This window comes from Suricata suricatta, chromosome 15 (assembly GCF_006229205.1).
Source record: "Suricata suricatta isolate VVHF042 chromosome 15, meerkat_22Aug2017_6uvM2_HiC, whole genome shotgun sequence".
Lineage (NCBI taxonomy): Eukaryota > Metazoa > Chordata > Mammalia > Carnivora > Herpestidae > Suricata > Suricata suricatta.
The window spans coordinates 41428314-41450254 of NC_043714.1; the positions used below are offsets into that span (position 1 = coordinate 41428314).

At 44.1% G+C, this 21941-nt stretch overlaps 1 protein-coding gene across 1 annotated transcript in view; it reads left to right on the forward strand.

The window, feature by feature from the left end:
- Nucleotides 1-21527, forward strand: part of LAPTM4B (lysosomal protein transmembrane 4 beta) — a 79812-nt gene extending 58285 nt beyond the window's left edge. Inside the window, 1 exon segment of the mRNA XM_029923785.1 lies at nucleotides 20895-21527. Coding sequence (XP_029779645.1) covers nucleotides 20895-20972 — 78 coding nt within the window. The 3' untranslated portion in view covers nucleotides 20973-21527.
- Nucleotides 21528-21941: the final 414 nt, after the last annotated feature.

Sequence of the window (21941 nt, forward strand, 5' to 3'; positions counted from 1 at the left end):
TGCGTATAAGATGGGAATAAAACAATATCATACTTTATAGATAGGTACAAGCTGGTACACGGAGGACTGTGGGATTTCTAAGAGAAAGCACGCTGTACACGAATCGTTAGTTCCTAAGTGCTCACCAAGCGTTTGTTGAGTTGACTGACATGCGTGTGAGCCGTGATTTAACAAGAGCCTCAGCCATGGTCAGATGCACGAAGGCTCGCATACCAGATGCTGAGAGGCCCTTTTGTGGGGGGCGAGGGTGGTGGGTCCTGCAGAATCCAATGCCCTGATTATAGTAAACACATGTTCTGCTCAACCCTTGAAAGAATTCCTCTTGGGTCAATAAGTCTCTTTTAAAGAAATAGCTGGTGTAATTATCATAATTTTGATAAAATTACTCGCTTAAAAGAATATTTTCCCTTCTCTGAGTTTCTGGGTACTTCTGTAAGTTTCTTTCTTCCTTCCTTTTCCTAAAGAACTCCCAGGAGGGTACGTTTATTGTCCTGCTGACATAATGAAAAATCTAAACCAAGCATGAGATTTTTTGGGGTTTGAGGAACCAATAAAGTTGCTAAACAAGCAGCCTCATCCTAAATATCATGATGTTTGGGACTTCTAGAACTTTGAGAAGTATCTCAGAGAGGATAATGCCCACTGTATTTGTGTCGATACACTTTCAGTGGTGGTGGTTTTTTCAGCGCTTTCTGGAAGGCTCTATGTCTTTTTAATAGAAGCAAAGTAAAAGGGCTAAAAGGGTATGTGTTGTATAGATATATACCTTCAGATCCAAGGATATTCTGATATTTGTAGAAATTGGGATGCTTAGAGAATTTGAGAGTCATGAGTAAGTCCCTAAAATGCATCCAACTTGCTTTTTAGAGGAAGCTTTTATTTTCTCTCCCTTTGAAAGATTCAAAATTAGACATGGGATAGCAGGTAGGTTTGATTTAGGCTAATATAAACTGAAAATAGTTGTACTTTTCAACTGGACATCTTCAGCTCCTCTAATAATAGGCCTCTTTCCTCCAAAAAGCTTCCAGCATGGCAGTAGTTTGGAGTAACAAGGATTTGGGACCACGGACTACTGCCAACGGCGGTGGTTTCCTGGTGTTTTGACAGGTGCTGGGGAATTGCTTGGTAGTGGTTCGTGGTCATTATCTTCTCGACTGTGCTGTGTTGATTTGCTGTTTTTAAGACAGGACATGGAGTTGCTGATAATGTTTCTACTTTCTCGCAGTTTCCAATGAACCTTTTTTTTCTTTTCCTGTGTGCATTTAAATAGTATTTCTGGGAAAGGGAGATTGATCATTTCTCGTAACTGGGTTGCATTGATACTCTAGTCCAAAATATAGAGTTAGATCACCACCTGAGTCTCAGCTTTCTGATAGTATTTTCAAGGAATTTTTTTAGAGGTGCCTGGGTAGGCTTGGTCAGTAAGCATCCAGCTTCGGCTCAGGTCATGATCTCATGGTTCATGAGTTTAAGCCCCACGTCGGGCTCTGTGCTGACAGCTCAGAGCCTGGAGCCTGCTTCAAATTCTGTGTCTCCCTTTCTCTCTGTCCTTCCCCTGCTCTCACTCTTATCTGTCTCTCTCAAATAAACATTAAAATTTTTTTTTAAACTTTTAAAAAAAGAACAATATTGTGCTTATTTTTAAGAGTCTTTATTACATTATACTAGAATAATAATTCTTTAATATCGTAAGATACCCACCCAGTAAGTGCTCAGATTCCCCGTGATCTCATAAATATCATAATTTTTCTAGTGATTTATTTGAAACAGGAACAATGGGTCACTCTGTATTTTAAGACTCTCTAAAAAAAAAAAGACTCTAATTTTTTGTTTTTAGTTTCTCTGTCTTGTCCAACAGATTAGATTTGTCTGACTGTGTGCCTGTAATATAGTCCTCTGTATTCCCAGTAGATTAGTAGTTGGATCTAGCAGTTTCCCGTATTCATTAACCCCCCCGCCCCGTTTTTGTTTTTTTTGTTTTTTTTGGGGTTTTTTTTTGCAATGTTACTTTATAATTGATAATTTGTTCTTCCATCAAGAGGCGGATAATGTCTGGCTGACCCTGCCTTTTTGGAATGTCAGCAATCAGTGATACCCAATGCCTGGATTTGGTGATTCATTAGGGGCTGCGGTGTGGTGACAGGCTGTCAGTCCTTGTATACTTGTTAGCTGGACTGTTTCTATAAAGAGAAGCTGTCCCTCATGTTCAGTTTTCTTACCCAGAGGTACTTGTGACCTGGATACATATACTGGGGTTTGTTAGTTATCAGTTTTCAAAATGATGGTCTGTCACTCTCTAGTGGAGACCATTGAAGGTTTTGTTTTTTTGTTTTGCCTTGTTTTGTTCTTTATGGAACAAACGAACTCATGAAAAAAGGCCTGTTATGAGAAGAGTCTGGGGTGTCCAGTTGAGTTCAGCGTCTTGATAAATTTTGCCAGTAAACCTAAATACAACTTTAACCTGTTACTCCATACCTTTTTGGAACTTTCTAAGGGAAAAGCATAAAAGCTTTTTCTAAAACGCTAGTATGTTATAGTTTATACCTGTATTGATGATCAAATTGTGCCATCTTTGCCCAGTTGTAGCCTCTTCAGGTTGGCACCCAAGTCTTTTGTTGGCTGAAGCATGGCTTCCTAGCTGTCTGGTTGACAAGATGCTCCAGACTGGTCTCGTCCAGTTTCTGTGCCGGACTCATAATCAGCCTTTTCTCCAAGGAGCACTGCTTGCTTTAGGTGGAGACGTAATCTGGATTTCTAGGTCTGGACAAGGCATTTCTTTTCTAAGTAGGGCTCTGCATGTTTAAAGACGGTTTTGACTAGGACAAAAAGAGTTAGCGTTAGCATTCCAACTTTAAAAATCTAAAGATGCCACAACCTCACTCTGATACCTGAGTGGGGGTTGGAATGATCTAGTTCTGTCATTTTCTCTGGACTCCATAGCTATATTAAGATCCTCGTAGCATGTAATAATATGTTTCTCTTTGGTCCGTGTCTTTATTGGGAATCCACACTGACATCATAACACGTTGCCTTTCACTTCCTATCAGATATTAGGCCAGATGGCTTTTCTCCCAGGCTGAATAGTCTCAGGGTGACCTCTGTGGAAGCATCCTCTGGGGGATCTTGTTGGTAGAAAATAAGTGTGCTCTTTTTTTTTTCTCCCTTCTCTAAAATAGTACGCGTATTATTAGCCAGATATGTATTCTTTCAGACGGAGATACTTTCAGATACTACCCAGGTGGAAAGGATAGGGGAGTTGTCAGATATTGGAAATCATTCCCTGGGTTAATCTAACCTCCAGGTTCCCAATGAAACCACAGCAAAAACTTGAAGAGAAATGATTAAGAGAGAGTGGCCACACACTCTGTTAGTTCATAACTAATACTAGGGTCTTGGTATTTCTTTTCATGGTGCCCGTAAGCCAAAAGAACTCCTAACTGCCCATTTCAGCTCAGGTCTTCTTCTTTTTTTGGGGGGGGGGGGGTTAGGTTTATTTATTTTAAGAGAGAGCACAAGTGGGAAAGGGGCAAAGAGAGACCGAGAGAGAATTCCAAGCAAGCTCCATGCTGTCATTTCATAGCTTGACACAGGGCTCGAACTCAAAAATGATGAGATGATGACCTGAGCTGAAATCAAGAATCAGATACTTAACTGACCGAGCCACCCAGGCATCCCCACTCAGGCTATGATCTTGTGGTTTGTGAGTTGGAGCCCTGTGTCAGACTCTGCCCTTCCCCTGCTCACTCATGTACTCTCTGTCTCTCTCTCTCAAAATAAATAAATAAATAAACTTAGAGGAAAAAATGAAATGAGTGTAGTAATATCTACTAGTTTATGCTGTTTTCTTTGAAATTTAAAACAATGCCACAGTGCCCCTCTGAGTCCCTGTGTCACGCTGTTGGGTTCTCTCAGGAGTTCCTTTAAGGACATTGTTGTAGAAATCATAGTCCAGATACTGTTATATAATGCCATGATCTCTCCCCTACTTCTATCAAAATTGGGCCTTAGGAAGAAAAATGTATTAAATACTAAACATAGAGATTATAGAGAGGGATTTCCTTCACATTAAAATGTATGCAAATTGAGATTTAAAAAACTATTTTAATCTATGCAGTCTTGTTAATTCCAGTGAATATTTGAATCATGGTAATACCCAGTATTTAGTTAAAGCCCAGAGTAGGGAGCCTGATTCCGTTGGAACTGGAGCACTTTAAAAGCAGTGAGATTAACGTTTCACCAAAATGGTGTCTGAAATTCTGATTCCAGATAAAAGAGTCATATGTAGACTTTGAGTAAATTCCGAGCCATTTAGGGATAAATAGGGAAAATTTAAACATCACAGAGCCTGTTATGCCAGGGTATATTGTGGTTGCTAATCCAGATTAACATTATATACAGGCTCACTGTGTTGACTTCAGAAAGTATTTTGCTTGCGGGGTCTTGTTTTGGGTCTGACTGCTTTAAAACCTCAGTTAAGAAAAAAGTCAGGGACATGGTGAAAGCCAGATTATCTCCCCAGCAGCTGTTTTTCTCAGCTCAGGTCAAGGGACCTGACCTTGGGCTGTCAGAAAAGCCACAGAACAAATTCTTGATTGGCTTGGGGGAGTGGGGGTGTGCTTGGGATTTAGTAGTGGTCTCAGTGACTTTTAAATTTTGCACATAAAAAAATACCCCTGGTTCCCCCCGCCTCCTGTTGCTTTTAGTTATTTATTTATTATGTTTCCCTTCTATTGCTTTTAAAAGTCAGGCTGTTCATTCCTTCCTAGGAATAGGCTAGAAATGAAGTCATTTTATCCCTTCCCCCCACCCCCAAAGAGGGAGATAAAGGGAAGGGAATGAGCTCGTTGCCAGCAGGAGAGGTTTGGGTTATACTCCAGAAGAAGGTCCTTCGTACTTAAGAAGCTAGACTGAAGCCAGGTGAATTTTGCAGATTCTTGGGAAAAGTCCTCACTCTCTGAGATGGTTTAAGAGGGCTTCCCCAGAAGATGAAGTTACTAGGCTGGCTCTCAAGATCTCGTCCAGTCCTGACCTTCTCGGATTCATTAAACATCCTTCACAAACAGCACACGTCTTCCACCACTGATCTGCCTGAAGGAACAAGAGGGTCCGGAAGCAGTGAGGGGTCGGGGGAGAGAAAGGCTCTCTACGAACATGACTGCTAGAGAGTTCGGATCGTAGCCTGTGGCTTAGGCCCTCCAGCTTCTGGCCTGCAACCTACTGAAATATAAAAGGGGGATCATACTTGCAACATCTCTTTTGTTGGTGTCCTTTGACCTTGCAGTTTAATAGTTTGTATGATCTCCCTAAGCTTCTTTTATCCCCCCCTTGTAATTTTAAAAAGCCAAGACAGACAGATGTGAGAGGTTGATAGAGATTAGGTAAACTCAAATAAGCAGAGAGAGTCCAGATGTCCAGAGTCCAGATGACTGTGATGATGGAGGTGATAAGATCTGATCCGAGGCCACTGTGGAGGGAACGAGAAAGAGGGGAGGGATTTGAGAGAGCTGTAGGAGGTAGAAATGCAAGGTGATAGTTGAGGGGATACGGATAAGAGGGTTCTCCGGGACAGTCTCTTGTGTGTGACTATACATAAAACATAAAACCACTTAGCCTGAGGAGGGAGCACATGACCTTGAAAGGCACCTGGTCCTCCCACCTTTTGATGTGCTGTCTCCATGACTGTTCCCACACATGCCATCCATCCCAGGGGCTGAATAATGGCAGTGATGTTCTGCTCTTTGCTTCTGTTTTACCTTCCTGCCCTGTGGCCTCAGTAGCGTGGCTCTCTCTCCAGACACTTACATGGTGGTGACCCTGTGCCGGGTGCTTTGAGTCTACGAGCTCACTTGGTCTCCTAGAGGAGTCCTTGAAGTAGGGTGTCCTAAGCCCTGTGTACAGAAGAGGCAATTGAGGCACCACATGGGTCACTTCCCAGGATGACATGGCTGGCGGGTGACAGGAGGGTCTTTACAGATCCGAGCAACCTGGCTTGTGTCTGTCCTCACGCACCAGCTTCCTTCTAGACTAGACTGTCAGCAGACTGCGGCCAGGAGCGAGGGTTCTCCCCCGCCTTGCCTGGTGCGGAGCTGACCAGGGTGAGGAGTGAAGCAGCTACACAATCCATTGAGCTGATTCTTCTCAAGTCCAGTCACAAACCTTAGAAGCAGTGGTACTTTTGTTGGGGGGCAGGGGACACCTACCTGGTTCAGTTGGTAGAGCATGCGACCCTTGAACTCAGGGTTGTAGGTTCAAGCCCCATGTTGGGTGTAGAGGTTACTTAAAATTAAAAAAATTTTTTTAATGTTTTTTTTTTATTATTAATTTTTGATACAGGAGAGACAGAGCATGAGAGGGGGAGGGTCAGAGTGAGAAGGAGACACAGAACTGGAAGCAGGCTCCAGGCTCTGAGCTAGCTGTCAGCACAGAGCCTGACGCAGGGCTCGAACCATGAACGTGAGATCTGACCTGAGCCGAAGTCGGAGGCTTAACCAACTGAGCCACCCAGGCGCCCCCCCAAAAAAATTTTTTTAAAGCAGTGGAACTTTTAAAAGTTTTGCTTGCTTATTTTTGCTTTTTAGCACAGTGGAAGGGATGGGAGGATGACTTAGAAGAGTCGGAAGGAAAGCAAAGGTTAAAAGGAAGCTTTGTAACAGCAAGGCAGCTGCCTTCTTTAGAGTGGTGCTGAGCAGTCCTGCTTCCTGGAACCCGGCCCTGCGCAGCTTCCTGGTTGCTCCAGAGCTCACAGGGCTGGTTGTGCATGGGATCACACTGGCTGCCCCCGGGCTTTGCTCCTGAACGCTTTCCACCTGCTTTCACGAGGTTCTGAGTTTCGAGCTGACCGGGTGTGCTGTTAGCTCAGTTCATGTTTCTCTCCCTCCATCGTAAAAGACGGCATTAAAACATAAATCTCCCGGTCTGTTAGAAATTCGCTCTGACCCATATAACTTTTCAGTTATTTCATCCAGTGAGCATGTGGAACAGTCCAGTCAGCATATAAATATTTGAAACCTAAAAGGTCTGGAAGAACATTTCTGGAGGAGAGGATGTTAGTTAGCTGCTTAATTCTAACCCTCCTATAATAATACAAGTGAGAACAATGTGTTACACTGAACAGGATAAAGTTACTCTCAATTTTCATTGTAGTTTACTTTAAAACACACGCAGACGTGGACTTAACGTATCACACTTGTCTGAAGAAGAGTGTGTATTGATTTTTGCTCTAGGAACACATGAGACATTGGATTTTATTTTTAACATATTTTTAAGACAAGTTTGTGGGTATGTATCTTAAGGAGACAGTTAAAGTCTAAAAGATGTTTGTGCCGCATTGTTTTTAGCAGCAAAAGTATCCAAGCTCATGTTCTTTCATGTTTGTTTATTTTTGAGGGGAGAGAGAGAGAAAGCACATGAGCAGGGGAGAGGCAGAGAGGAAGAGAGAATCCAAAGCAGGCTCTGCACTGATAGCAGAGACCCCAGTGTGGAAGCTCAAACCCACAAATTGTGAGATTATGACCTGAGCCAAAATCGGATGCCCCTCAGCCACCCAGGCGCCCCTAAGCTAATTTTCTAATAATTGGAAACTGGTTTGGTTAAATAAAGATATATCCACATGCCAAAATGTCGTTATTGTCACGAAAATTATTACGAACAGTGTAACAACAGCGAAAGGCTTGTGATGCTTTAAAAGGCAGAATATGGAAGTTGGCAATGTACTTCAAGCTATGAAAAAATGAGGCTTGTAGGCTCAAATTAGACTGTAATAGAAAATTAAACATTGCTTTGCTGGATGCTGGAAATCAAAGCAGGAGACATTTCTCCCTTTCTGTGGATGCAAGGAGGGAGTGGGGTGTGCAGGGAAGCCGAGACCTGAGGTCCTGAGCCTGGGGATCCTGCAGGAGAAGGCCCGGGAGGTGGCGAAGCGCATCAGGTTGTGGGGGCGCAGAGGAAGCGGCCAGGTGCCTTCCGGACGTACCTCACATGACCTAGCATGACAGCATGCCGGCCCTTCTGTTTCCTCCGGAGCTAAATGAGGTGGGTTTGTTTTTTTAATGTTTTATTTATTTTTGATACAGACAGAGACAGAGCATGAGAAGGGGGAGGGGCAGAGAGAAGGAGACACGGAACTGGAAGCAGGCTCCAGGCTCTGAGCTGTCAGCACAGAGCCTGACGCAGGGCTCGAACCCACGAATGTGAGATCTGACCTGAGCCAAAGACGGAGGCTCAACCGACTGAGCCACCCAGGCGCCCCGAGGTGGTTTTATTTTAGATAAAAGTATAGGTTTTTTATGGTGTATTTACTTAGATATAGTTATTTAAATATTAGACATTTAAGTGTCTAATAATTTTAACTTTCAATTTGAACAGCTATGTTAATTTGGTATATCCAGACCAAATAACTCACCAGTGAGAATTTTTGACCCAATTTGAAATATTTAAAGTATGAGTTCTTTCTGTGTTATGACTCTAATCTGTATAAAGAATTTGAGTAGCTTCTCTATTGAGAATTAAGAGAAATAATAACTTCCTCCTGTAATATAAGTAAGTGCAGTTTATAGTAGTTTTGCAGTGAATTGAGGATAAAATCCTCTTCTTCTTTGCTGTTGGAAATGATTCCTTATGATGTTGGCAGACAGGGCTCGGTGGGGATTTCTTACCAGAACCTCCCAAAAAGCCTGTTTATGTTCTCTCTGTCTCCTGGCATTTGGATTCACTGGATACAAGATGCCACGGGTTGTAAATCAGACGATCATTTTCGGTACTGCTTATTGTAAGGTGCTATCAGTTACAAGGCAGTGATCGATTCAAGTGTTAAAATGTATAAAAATGTGTACTTTAGAGTTTAAAGAAACATGATTATGTGTGTGTTTACCTATTTATGAGTGAGGATATTCAAAAAGTTTGGAAATAGCTAATCTAGAGTCCTTAAAAATAGCCCAGACTTTTCTATCCGTGATGACCCTATCCCCCTGCCCAAATGGTTATTTCCGTGAAGATTCATAAATCTGCTATCTCTCCTTTCCTGTAATTAATATAAAAGGACCTTTGGAACCCAAGCGCCTCTAAATGCTGAGATTGTTTGAGGTTGTGTAATTTCATAGCTGATATTATCCCGTCTTCCAAGGGCAGAGATCAGGGTAATGCTTTTCCTGAGTACGGACAAAGGCAAGCTTTCTATAAAGAGCCAGAGATTAAATGTTTCAGCCTCTCTGAGCCATATGGTCTCTGTCATAACGATTCAGGCCTGCTGTGGTAGTGGGAAGCCAGCTGTAGATAATACATAAATGAGTAAGTGTGGCCGTATTCCCATAAAACTTTATTTATGGGTGCTGAAATTTGAATTTTATGTAATTTTCACATATCACAAGGCATTTTTTTCCTTTTAAACCATTAAAAAAATGTGAAAGCCATTTGTAGGTCATTAGCCACACAAGGAACAGGTGGCAGGCCAGATTTGGCCATATAGTTCACAGACCTCTGCTTTAATGGAGATTTAAGCCAAGTTCTCTGGGCATTTGTAGGACACCTGTTTGAACCGTCTCGGGAGTTTAAGAATCCCGACTTCTGGCCTTGGTAGAACTCCGAGTTGAACTTTGTCTCCTGCACGCGGGTTCGCAAACAGCAGCGCCTAATCCTTTGGCTCTTTTAAAGGACCTCTTTTTCCCAAGAAAGTTTTAGTTCTCCCCTACCTGTTGTTTTGCCTCTCGATTAAATCCAGCTTACATTTAACAAACTCCAGTAGAAAATCAATAAAAGAATAATTTTCTTGCAAAACAGTCACCAAAGGCTTGAAAAATAGTAGCTAAAGCTATTATGTGTTAGTACATATTTATTATTCACTGTCTTTTATACAAAGATTTCCATAAAGTCTTGTAATTTTTTAAATATTTATTTATTTTTGAGAGCGAGCATGAGAGAGTGAGCAGGGGTGGGAGAGGGGCAGAAAGAAAAGGAAACACAAAACTTGAAGCAGGCTCCAGGCTCCACACTCCACCCACAGCCCAGTGCTCAAACCCAAACAACTGTGAGATCATGACCCAAGCCGAAGTCAGATGCTTAACTTCCTGGAGCCACCTAAAGTCTTTTTCTTTTTGAGGTTTTTTTTTTTTTAATTTATTTTTGAGAGAACATGAGCAGGGGAGGGTCAGAGAGAGAGGGGGAGATACAGAATCTGAAGCAGGCTCCAGGCTCTGAGCTAGCTTCAGCACAGAGCCTGATATGGGGCTCGAACCCATGAACCGTGAGATCATGACCTGAGCCAATGTCAGACGCTTAACCGACTGAGCCACCCAGGCGCAATGAGTCTTTTTCCTTTTAATGTTTATTCATTTTTGAGAGAGAGGGAGAGAAAGAGGGAGAGAGACCAGGCAGAGAGGCAGAGTGGGAGAGAGACAGAGAATCTGAAGAGGGCTACATGCTGACAGGAGAGAGTCTGATGTGGGGCTGGAACTCACAAACCACGAGATCATGATCATAGCTGAAGCTGAGTGCTTAACCAACTGGGCCACCCACACTCCATAAAGTCTTGTTTCAGTTTACTATCAGAAAAAACGTAGGGGTGCCTAGGTGGCTCAGTTGTTAAGCGTCCGGCTTTGATTTCAGCCCGGGTCATGATCTCACATTTCGTGAGTTTGAGCCCCACATCAGGCTCTCTGCTGTCAGCACAGACCCTGCTTCAGATCCTCTGTCCCCCGCTTCTCTCTGCCCCTCCCCTGCTTGCTCACGCTTGCTCTTTCTCTCTCCCTCTCAAAAATGAATAAACATTAAAAAATTAAAGAAAAAAGGAACACACCTTCCTTTTTCTCCCTCCCTCCCTCTTCCTTTCTTTCTGTAGCTATCTGTCCACTCAAAAATGGAATAAAAACTCTATGACCCAGTTAATTTCCATTTTGCCTCATTTCTGGGTCATTGCAACACTCATTCATCTTATTTTGCAGTGACCAATACTGCAAGCCACACATCCTTTCATAACTGCGTGGGATAAAGTGATTTGTTGAGCCTTAGTACATTCCATGTACTAAGAAGCACATTGCTGAGGTTTATTTATTCCATTGACCTTGTGAGAGAAAGGCTATTATGGCCCCTGTTGATAGAAGGAGGCTGGCCCGAGGCCTCAGAGCTGGGGTCAATAGACCCAGATGGTCTGCCCCCGAGCCCATGCTCTCAGCCACCCACCCCAGAGGGCCTCAGGCTTCTCCACATGGCAGCAAACAGGAAGAAACCAGTGTTTGTATGGCACACTCTTGTGAATGGATGCTGGTCTTCACTTGGAGGAAATCACTTACGTGGTGTGAACCAGACCAGCTCCATGCCCATAACCCTCCCATCCAGTTGTCTCCCCAAAAGAGCACCCTGCAGAGCTCACGTTATTTCTTCCATATCGGCTGCTTTTTTTTGGCATTCAAGTGAATGGTAGCAATGTCTGCCTTGTCATCTTGGCCAGTCATCTTTAAACTTGTTACGATTAGTTCCTTAGTGTTTTCAATTCTCCCTGCAGTTTCTTGTTCTCTCTTTTGCTGCCGGGTTGATCTAAATCATAAAAGTGATTTGTAAGCCCCTTATTTAGGGGGTACCTGGGTGGTTCAGTTGGTTGAGTGTCTGACTCTTGGTTTCAGCTCGGGTTGTGATCCCAGGGTCATGGGTTCAAGCTCCACCCCAGTCTCTGCACTGAGCACAGAGCTTGCTTAAGATTCTCATTTTCCCTCCCTCCTTCCCTCCCTCCCTCTCTCCCTCTCTCTCCCCCCCACCCCCGTCCCTCTCCCCTTCCCTCTCCCATCTGTCACTCACACACATACTCTCTCTAAAAGAAAAAAATAAATTAAAAAATAGAAATTTAAAAAAAATCATCAGGGGCTCCTGTGTGGCTCAGTTGGTTAAGCATCTGACTTCAGCTCAGGTCATGATCTCACAGTTTGAGCCCCACATTGGGCTCTGTGCTGACAGCTCAGAGTCTGGAGGCAGCTTCCGATTCTGTGTCTCCCGCTCTCTCTGCCTCTCCCCTGCTCACGCTTTGGTTCTCTCTCTCTCAAAAATAAGTTAAGAAAATTATTTTTAAGTCTTCAGGGGGTCCTATGCCACATATTATTACTGCAACATTTCTCCACTGTGGAGTCACTCCACTTTGCTACGTGATGGCCATTTGTGACTTGTAGGGTCAGCTTGCCAGTGGTTTGGTATTCTTTCCATCTTAATAAATAAGAACAGATTCAGGATTTACCCCTACAATAGCCTCAGTCTCAGCTGCTTGGATTCTAATATTTCCTTGAAACAAGAGGAGGGAGTGGAATGCCAACTCCATCTGCCAACTCGCTCTTATTTGTGAGGCAGCTTTGAGGGGCTGTGACTGATGTGTTGTCAACAGTGGCGGCTCTCGTGGACTGTCACGAATGCCAGGCCCCTTGCTTCCCATCACCCCCAACCTGAGGAGCCAAAATGAGAAAAAGAAGTCTCCATTCACAGTGGTATTTTCTGTTTTTTCATGTTTTGTGGGGAGAGAAGGGCAGTTGGTTTTATAAAAACAATCTGCGTGTCCTGAGTTACCAAAGACCCCATCACCACCCCCCCACCCCCCCACCAGTGATGACTCCTGGGTTCTATGAAAGAAGGTGCCGCTTCCCTGTCCCCGCTGACGGGACCAGCTGGGATCCCGCCTGTGGCCCCGGCTCGTCTCCTGTAACCCCACCTCCTGCCCCCCGCTCTCTGGGCAGCAAACCACCTAAACCGTTACATGCGTGCCTTGGTCTATCATGACATACAGTTTGCACGTGCTTGTCCCCCTCCTGGGATGACCCGTTAGGTAGACGTAGGCCATCCTGCTCCACATTTCGGTCCATCATCTTCGTCTCTGCCTCTCAGCCCAGCTGCCCTCTGCGGGTGCCCGGATGTACGTGGGTAAGGCGTGAGTGCTGGGTATGGTGTTTTCATTTTTTTGAATTTTTAAAAAATATACTTTATTGTCAAATTGGCTTACATTTAACACCCAGCGCTCCTCCCAACAAGTGCCCTCCTCAGTGCCCATCACCCATTTCCCCCTCTCCTCTAGCCCCCCACCAACCCTCAGTTTGTTCTCTGTATTTAAGAGTCACTTGTGATTTGCCTCCCTCCTTCTCTATTTGTAACTATTTTTTCCCCTTCCCTTCCACCTTCTTAAGATCCAAATATGAGTGAAAATGTATGATATTTTCTTTCTCTGACTTATTTCGCTTAGCATGACACCCTCGAGGTCCATCCACTTTGCTACAAATGGCCGTATTCCATTCATTTTCACTGCCATGTAATACTCCGTTGTACACCACATCTTCTTGACTCATTTGTCAGGTGATGGACATTTAGGCTCTTTCCATGTTTTGGCTATTGTTGACAGTGCTGCTATGAACATTGGGGTACATGTGCCCCTAGGCATCAGCACCCCTTTATCTGGGGCATGTTCCTAGTGGTGCAATTGCTGGGTGGTCGGGTAATTCTACTTTTAATTTTTTGAATAATATCCACAGGGTTTTCCAGAGTGGCTGCACCAGTTTGCATTCCCGCTGCCAGCATCTGTTGTTTCCTCATTTGTTCATTTTAGCCACTCTGACCGGTGGATGTGGGGTTTTCAACCAAGTCTTATTATCGATTTTAGAATTATAATTATATGCCAGCATCTCTTGCAGTTAAAAAAAATAGTGTCCCTTCTATCATACAGCTGCTTTTGTTTAGATTTGGTAAAGGAGGAGGTGGGAGGTATGGGGATGGCAAATCCTATTGTAGGGGGGGATGAATGTACTGCCTGCTCCTAGCCTTTGAGGTAAAAGGAGTCCTGAGCTGGCTTGTTTCCAAAGGAGTTTCTCGGCACAATGTTAGGGCTATCCTTCCGTACTCAAGAACAGGAATATCCTCAGGATTCTTGAGAGAGAGAGAGAGAGAGAGAGAGTCCATGTCACCCAGGTTATTGGTCCAGTGACCTTCCCTCATGGATATGTATCCAGTCATCCTTTTGCCTCAACAAGCCGGGCCTGGAGCAGCTTCAGTTTTCGCCTCTAACACTTTCTTCAGCCACCAGAGCTCAGGAAGGGAAAGAGAACTTCTTTTCTAACCCAAGTGAATAAATAGGTGAGTGGAGGGCTTACTGGTGTCACTTTCCTGAGGAGAGTAGATAGCTGAACTAGTTAGATAAAATAATACTCTTTCAATTATCCAGCTTTCGTTGGGAAATCCCTGCTATTCACTGAGCATCCCAATGCTAAGCCTGCGCTCCACATTAGGGATGTTAACACCCTTAAATGCTTGTAACACTGTTTCAAAGGGAACTTGTCATGGTCTTCATTTTATAGATCTGCACGCTGAAGTTCAGGTATATTTAGTAACCCGGGTTCACCAATCACAGAGCTAGAATGTGAACCCAGGTCTGAGCGCAGATCCTGATGGCTGTCCACCACCATGTAGCCTCCCAAATGTGGTCATGGCCACACATCTCCTGAGTGATAGAACTCACATTTGATTACCCCTTTGTCTAAAAACAAGTTCTGAGAAAAGGATACAGACGTGTGAGACTCTTGCTTTCTAGAAACGTTTTGGAGAGGAGAAAGGTAAATGTGTATGAGACTCTTAATATAGTACAAGATAATATATAATTGATAACTTACATAAGTGCCTCAGGAAAGTGACTTTGTGTTTCGAGTTTAGAGGGCCATATTATAATTACTGCCATTTCCAGTGTTGTTCCTACGACTTTGTATCGTCTATAAAGACTATGAAAATCTATCATTGTGGTGTTTTTATTTCCAGAACTTACCGTATTGTAGTTGTACAGCGTAAGTATGTGGAGAAGAGTGTAACTAAATCTGGAATACTTCAGATCCCCGTATCAGAAGTGAATTTAACATAAGCCTGGGGTGGTTTGGGTTTATATGGAGTACTAGGAAAGTAGAGCATTCCAGGAGAGGAAAGTCACGGGGAGGAGAGGTCAGATTGGTAATGAGCAGGCTATGCCAGGGAGTCCCGGGAACGGATCGGGTACCTTGGGGTAGGGTCGGGTCGGGTCAGATACAGGGCTGCTGCTGACCTGGGCACGGATAGCGGGAACAATGCGGTAAATGAGAGAGTGTTCATTTCCCTGTTGCACGCGTTTGTTTCCTGGGGGGATCTCAGGGCACCATAGTTCTCTGGTTGTCATTGGGGTGTGCGGTGCTCTACACTTATGTTCCGGTGTGAGTTTGGGCTCACAGACTGGAGGAGGGTCTCAGGCGGGTGGGGGGCCGGTCCTGATCACGATCTCTGTGGGGACATACAGCACCTGAGGTAATAACTTCAGCCAGCACAGTCCTCCCCAGTTGCTTTGTTAAGTGTCTGTACTGCTGGGGTTCAGACCACCCTTCCTGCTCTGAGAGTTGCAAATCTGGCCCGTCAGCCTCACCTTCCAGGCCCCTGCAGAAGCTCCTGTCAAATCCACAACTTGTCTCCAGCCAGCAAGGAATGACACAACCCTTAGCCTGCCACCATCCTCAGGTTGAAAGTCCCGCCTTGATGACGGACATCGACTTCAACGCTGCCATGATTACTCTTCCAGTTTTTACATGTTATTTGTATTGTTAACACAGTATTATCTATACGTAGCTGAAGACCATGCACTGAAAGATCGCCTCTCACCCCAGCAGTGAGCGCTGCGGACTCTTGTTCCTCCAGTGTTTACCTCTGTATTTTAAAATATTGTCTACCTTGCTGTTTGATCACCTGTTCGAGATCTCTTTTGACTTCTTGCTGTTGAATAGGATTTAACTCTCGTTCTCCTCCTCATGTTCCTCACTTCCCATGTCTTTTTCATACCGTTATACCAGGTTTTCTGGTGCCGCCATCAGTCAGTGTTTACTGTGGACGATGCACATATATTCACCGCGGAGCTCTGTGGTATACATTCTCTTGGATAGTTCTGTTTTTTTCCCAGCAAACATTTGCTTGTTTTTTCCGGTTGCCTTTTTTTTTTCTTTTTGCCTGTTACCTAAGCCCCCATCCTTTCTGTGCGGCCATTACATGTCAACCACCTACTAGTAGTATTTTCTAAGTGTTTGACTCTATAAGGTCATCCGTCAGTTCTCTTTCTTTCCTAGGGCTTCTCTTCCCCCTGCCCCAGGGTGGACAAGGTGCCATGCAGCCATCGTCCTTGTCCCTGGTGTTATTTTAATTTAATTTGCCTTGCTGTGTTAGGACACAGGGTCCACCAAGCAGTCTTCTGGCGCAATTTACCTTGTACTCATATTGACTTCTGGTCTTGACTCCCAGATCTCCGGGCAGGATTCTCTGAGGACACAATGAAAGCTCTGAGCACTTTTCCCAGGAAAGTGACACAAACACAAAATTAGGCATGAAATTTTGTGAATGTCTGAAGACATGTATGTAACTTACATATAATACTTTGCCGGGGTGGGGGAGGGGCAGTGTAAAGCTGCCAACTAGAGTTCTAAATAAGCTTTTAATGCTTAAGCTCTACTATTATGATAGGAGTCCAAATCTAGCCATAGTACCCAACATCTCCTGTTTTTACCAATAAATTGTTCTTTTTTCGTGACCATTTTATCATCTTAGTATTTGATGGAATGAATTCGTTTCCCAAATGTTAATGACTTGTGGATTTATGGCCGGTTAGAATAACTTCTCTGTTAACATTTTGCAACCTTTGATGTTCATTTATTTCTCCCTCCAGCTATTGTATATATTGATGTATTTGTGGAGTTGAACCGAAATGACCAAGAAGCTGCTTTCCCACAAGCACGCTATGACCTAGCACGATAATGCCCAACTAAAGAGACACCACAGACAGACAGACAGACAGACTCTAATCTTCCTGTCACACAGCTGCCTTCTGGGCTCACTAGTGAGAGGGATTTCCCCATCTGCATGGAAGAAAGTTGCACTCACACAGTCACTCTGTGGTTGAGCTCCTATTAAGACAAACTTCAGGGGACTGTACTTAGGTTAGGATTTCATTGTATTGAATATTGCTCCGAGTAAAGTCCTCTGTGGTAGAGATGTGTAATGTCTCTGTTCGTCTACTCATTGAGCAGCTGCTGTTTACCAGGCAGTGTCTTTAGTTTGAAGTAGGACATGACCTATATTCTTCGTCCTCAGAGATTATTTTCTTAGTCATTCATTGTGAATGACTAAATTTTTAAAAATGGAAGGCCGAGTTTAACTAAAAGCCAACTTCAAAAAATGTTAAAATAATTGGATTTCAGCCAGTTTTGTTATGTCGCGTCTTAATTGGAATAGTCCATCTTCATGGATTCTACAGTTGTTTTCTCAGATTTCTAAGTACTTCATTGATTTTTAGTTGAAAAGAACAATAGGAGGTGTTTTTAGTCAGTATTGACAGACTACAATACAGTATGGCTGTCCCCTGCCACCAGCTCTTCCTTGAAACTATCAATAATATTAACATCATTTAGGTTTTTAAAAAAAGATGACACTGGCCCTTCAGAATGTAAAACCGATTCCATTTGGACGACTTTCAGTGACAAGAGTGTGAGGTGCTGTGTGAAGACTGTCTTCAGTCAGCCTTTACTACGTGGTTGTGGGGAAGTGAAGACCGGCAAGACTGTCACAAGCCCCACCAAAAAGGCAAACTCCTAGTGACTTTGGATAAAAAGAGTCCAAGGCAATAGAATATTTGAGACAGAAGGCCAATACTGAGATAAGATACAGATGGAAAATGAAACAAGTTTGAAGGGGCACCTGAGGGGCTCAGTTGGTTGAGCATCAGATTCTTGATTTTGATTTTGGCTCAGGTCATGATCTCATGGTTCGTGAGTTTGAACCCCACATCAGGCTCTGTGCACTGACAACATGCAGAGCCTGCTTGGGATTTTCCCTCTCTTTCTGCCCCTCCCCCACTTGCATTCTCTATGTCCCTTTCTAAATAAATAAATAAATAAATAAATAAATAAATAAATAAAACAAGTTTGAAGATAAATCACAAGAAATAGTGACAGACTGCCAAACTCAATGTGAAAGTAAGTTTATTTTGACAAACAAAAGGCAAAGTTGCAGTGCAATTTTTCCTTTTAGAAACCATTTCAGGGGCCCCTGAATGGCTCAGTTGGTTAAGCAGCGACTTCTGCTCAGGTCATGATCTCACAGTTCATGGGTTCATGCCCCACACTGTGCTCTGTGCTGACAGCTCAGAGCCCAGAGCCTGCCTCAGATGCTGTGTCTTCCTCTCTCTGTCCCTCCCACTCCTACTCTGTTTCTCTCTCTCAAAATTAAATATTTAAAAAATGTTTTTTAATTTTATGTTTAATCTTCAGTGTACATTTTGGAGAACCCGAATGTTGCATTTTGCTCAGGAAAGAAAATAAATTGGATACAATGGCTTGATTTCACTCCCCTTTAGTAGCTCCGCTGTGTGTTAGGATCATTTCTCCAGGGATAATGATAGATAGGAATCAGGTCAGTATTTAATGAGGCCGAGGAGTGTCATGCTGAAGCTCAGTCCTGGAAAATGTAATGTTTTTGGTGTCGATCACAGCTGTTGACCCTGGTTCTAAGTTACTGTGTCTGATGTGCACACGTGCACACACGCATACCCTGATGTGCGGACTCAGGGAGCGGAGCCGTGGCTTTGTTGTGGAGAGTACACTTTTCTCCCCCGTCAGGCCGAGACCATGAGGATTCCTGTCAGGATGCTGCTGCTGCCAGGTACTGGGGAGAGCACCTTCGGGTGGAAGACAGGGCTCCGGTCATGCTCTGACCCTTGTCTGTCTTTCCTTCTGCCTCCAGAAGGTATTCTATGGTCAGGCTTCCTCCCTTTGCCCTTGCTCTTCCTGGTCTACCTGCAGCGCCTTCTCTTCACTCTGGGCCTGACACCAGGTGTCTTCCCAAGAGGCCTGTGTGTTCCCTGTGTTCACACCCCTGCAGTGATGCAATGATCGTGCCCGATTTTACTTGGTTCACCTCCAGTTCTCTGTCAATGACTATTTATGAAATTGTTTCTGTCGAACACATTTTTTTAAATGTTTGCTTATTTTTTGAGGGAGAGAATGAGCAGGAGTGGAGAAAGGGCAGAGAGAGGGAGACACAGAACTCGAAGTGGGCTCCAGGTTCCACACTGTCAGCACAGAGCCCAACGTGGGGCTCAAACTCACAGACCGTGAGATCATGATCTGAGCTGAAGTCGGATGCCTAACTGACTGAGGCACCCCTGAAATGTTCCCTGTTCATATGGGTGGTTTCCAGTCTCCTAATTGGCTTCTAGCCAGTGTAGACGTCCTCTGCCTGGAAGGTCTGGCTACATCTGATGCACCACACAGACTCTCCCAAAGCCAGCCCCGGCGATGTCTCCATCATTTATTCTACACACATCGGAGTTCCTGCTAGCGAATAGGAACTGGGTCATCTCTGGGGTTAAATGAGGCAAGGCTCCACCTTAAGAGGCACTACCAGACCGGAAGAAGAGAAAAACCCGGCAGTCAAGTGTGTTAAGAGAGGGATGAGTATGCGCTTGTGTGGTGGTGTTGGGGAATGGGGTGTGACAAAACAGTAAAACAGAAAACTTAAAAAGAAAATGCTAAAGTCGTGGAGCTAACGGGATACCTACATGAAAAGGCAAGAAATTGACTTTTACATTTACTTCTTTCAGTTTAAGCGATGTCCGTAATTTTGTTTTGTTCGGTTCCATTTGTGAATATTCTTTCTGTCTCCACAAAGCACTTGGGGTGGCAGAGGTTTTCGTTTCTTTCATCTCTCAATTCCTAAGGGCACAGACTGTCTTCTATCATAATTATCTTGTACCCACAATACCCGTCATGCAGTAGGTGCATAATAAATGTTAGTTGATTGAATGAAGGCTAATTCTGTTGTGTTGCTATTCCCTGGTTTGTTTTTTACTCCGAAATCATTTGGTATTTTCTTAGGATGACAGCTCATGAACAGTTAGAAGTGCTTGTTCTTGTACTTGATATGTGAATAGAAAGGTTGTCCATCAGCAGGAGTGCTTGTTCTTGTTTCTTTCTCTTCAGACATTTACAGATAATATCGACCATCTCAGGTGTGCACCAAGCAGTGTTGGGTATTTTATAGACCTCTAATTCTCGGGGACCCCTCTATTATAGATGTCGAAATGTAGGCTAAGTAACTTACCAAGGCTATGCTGGTGAGCTGTGGCTAATCTCACCATGAGTGTGGCTTCTGTGGTCCGTTAGGGGCCTGCCCCAATTGTGTACACGTGTAGACCTCACCCAGAAGCCTTTTGTAGAGCCACGGTCACCTGCTGCTTTCTAGACCTAGAGACAGTCCTGTGGCCTTCCAGGCTCATGTGAACTGGGTTAGGAAAACCTACACAAGGGTCAAAAGTCTCTTCCCATTTTCTTCCCTTAAGAAAAAGTCATCAGTACTCATGGCAATGAGAAAGAGTGAAATATGTCCATTTGTAGCAACCCGGATGGAACTCGAGGGTGTTATGCTAAGTGAAATAAGTCAGGCACAGGAAGACGGATACCATATGTTTTCACTCCTATGTAGAACAGGAGAAACTCAATGGAGGACCATAGGGGAGAGGGGGAGGAAGGGGAAAAAAAGCTAAGGAGAGGGAGGGAGGCAAACCATAAGAGACTCTCAAATACTGAGAACAAACCAAAGGTTGATGGGGGTGGGGGAGAGGGGAAAATGGGTGGTGGGCATGGAGGAGGGCACTTGTTGGGATGAGCACTGGGTGTTATATGGAAACCAACTTGACAATGAAGTATAATAAAAAAAGAAAGAAAGAAAAAGTCATCAAAGTGTAACCATTTGCTGGCAAGTTGATCTTTGGTGTCAGGTATGGTAAACGTTTAATTGCACGAAAGTTCCCTTAAAGTTAAATAAAGCTCAGGGGGATATATGTGCACTTTCACACACTAACCCTCCTCGTCTTCTCTGTTTCTTCTCAGGTGCTGTTACCGCCGTACGATGATGCCACTGTGAACGGCGCGTCCAAGGAGCCTCCGCCCCCTTATGTGTCCGCCTGAGCCTGAACGGGGGCAGAGCTGAGAGGCAGCAGCTTGATTTCCAGATGTCAGAGCAATAGTTCTTTCATTTTCCTTCTGGGAGGAGTTCTCTAACCTCATTTGTTGCCTAACTGCTAGTTTTCAAATTTAGATGTTAAGTTGGAACCCTCCTTAGTTTTAAATATACACTTCAGCTAGAGCACTGTGATAGACTCACTGTAGAGTTCTTTGTGTAGGGGTGGGGCGCAACGGGCTTCCCTCGTCTTCCCTGGTTTTCCCTAGACATTAAAACTTCCCAGGAGAGTGGATGAACCTGGAGTCAGAGGAGTCTGGTTTTGCACCTGCTGGGCCCCAGAGTCTGGGGGGAATTAGTCATACTTTTTCTCTGTCTTCCCTCTGTCTCTTTTCAAAGTGTAAAAATAAAATCGAAATTAGACAATGCTTCTCTTAAGCCACTCCAGTGTTTGAACAAACCTTTATGGAACAAGAACAAACATCAACTGTGTAATCATTGCTCTACTTAGGTAAATAGGACTCCATATCTATATAAATAAAACAAGATCTTCCTTAAGATTCTTTTTGACTTAAAGTCCATGACAGTTTGTATTTGTTGTTCAAGGATTTTGTCCACGGGCTAACTTGAGACCCTCCAACAATCCTAGCCAGTGACAGCGGCCACGCTCCGATGGCTGTCCTTGCACACCCTGTGTCCCGGGCCATGGAGTGGCGTGTCCCATCTGTGTTACAGAGGTGGAGCTGATTTGTTTAGTTCGGCATGGTGTCTGGCACTCCCTTCCTCCTGGCTTCCCATTCCCACGCAGGACCCTTTTCTCGAAGTATTTGCCTGATCGTATGAAAAAAGGTTTTCTTCTCTCCCTGCGAGGTACATCGTACCGCTTGGAGATTCCAAGGAAGCCTAGTCATCTTTAAAACATGACTTCAGAAAACTGAGGAGGGGTGCTTTTCTTGTGAAATGCCTGTATCTCGACT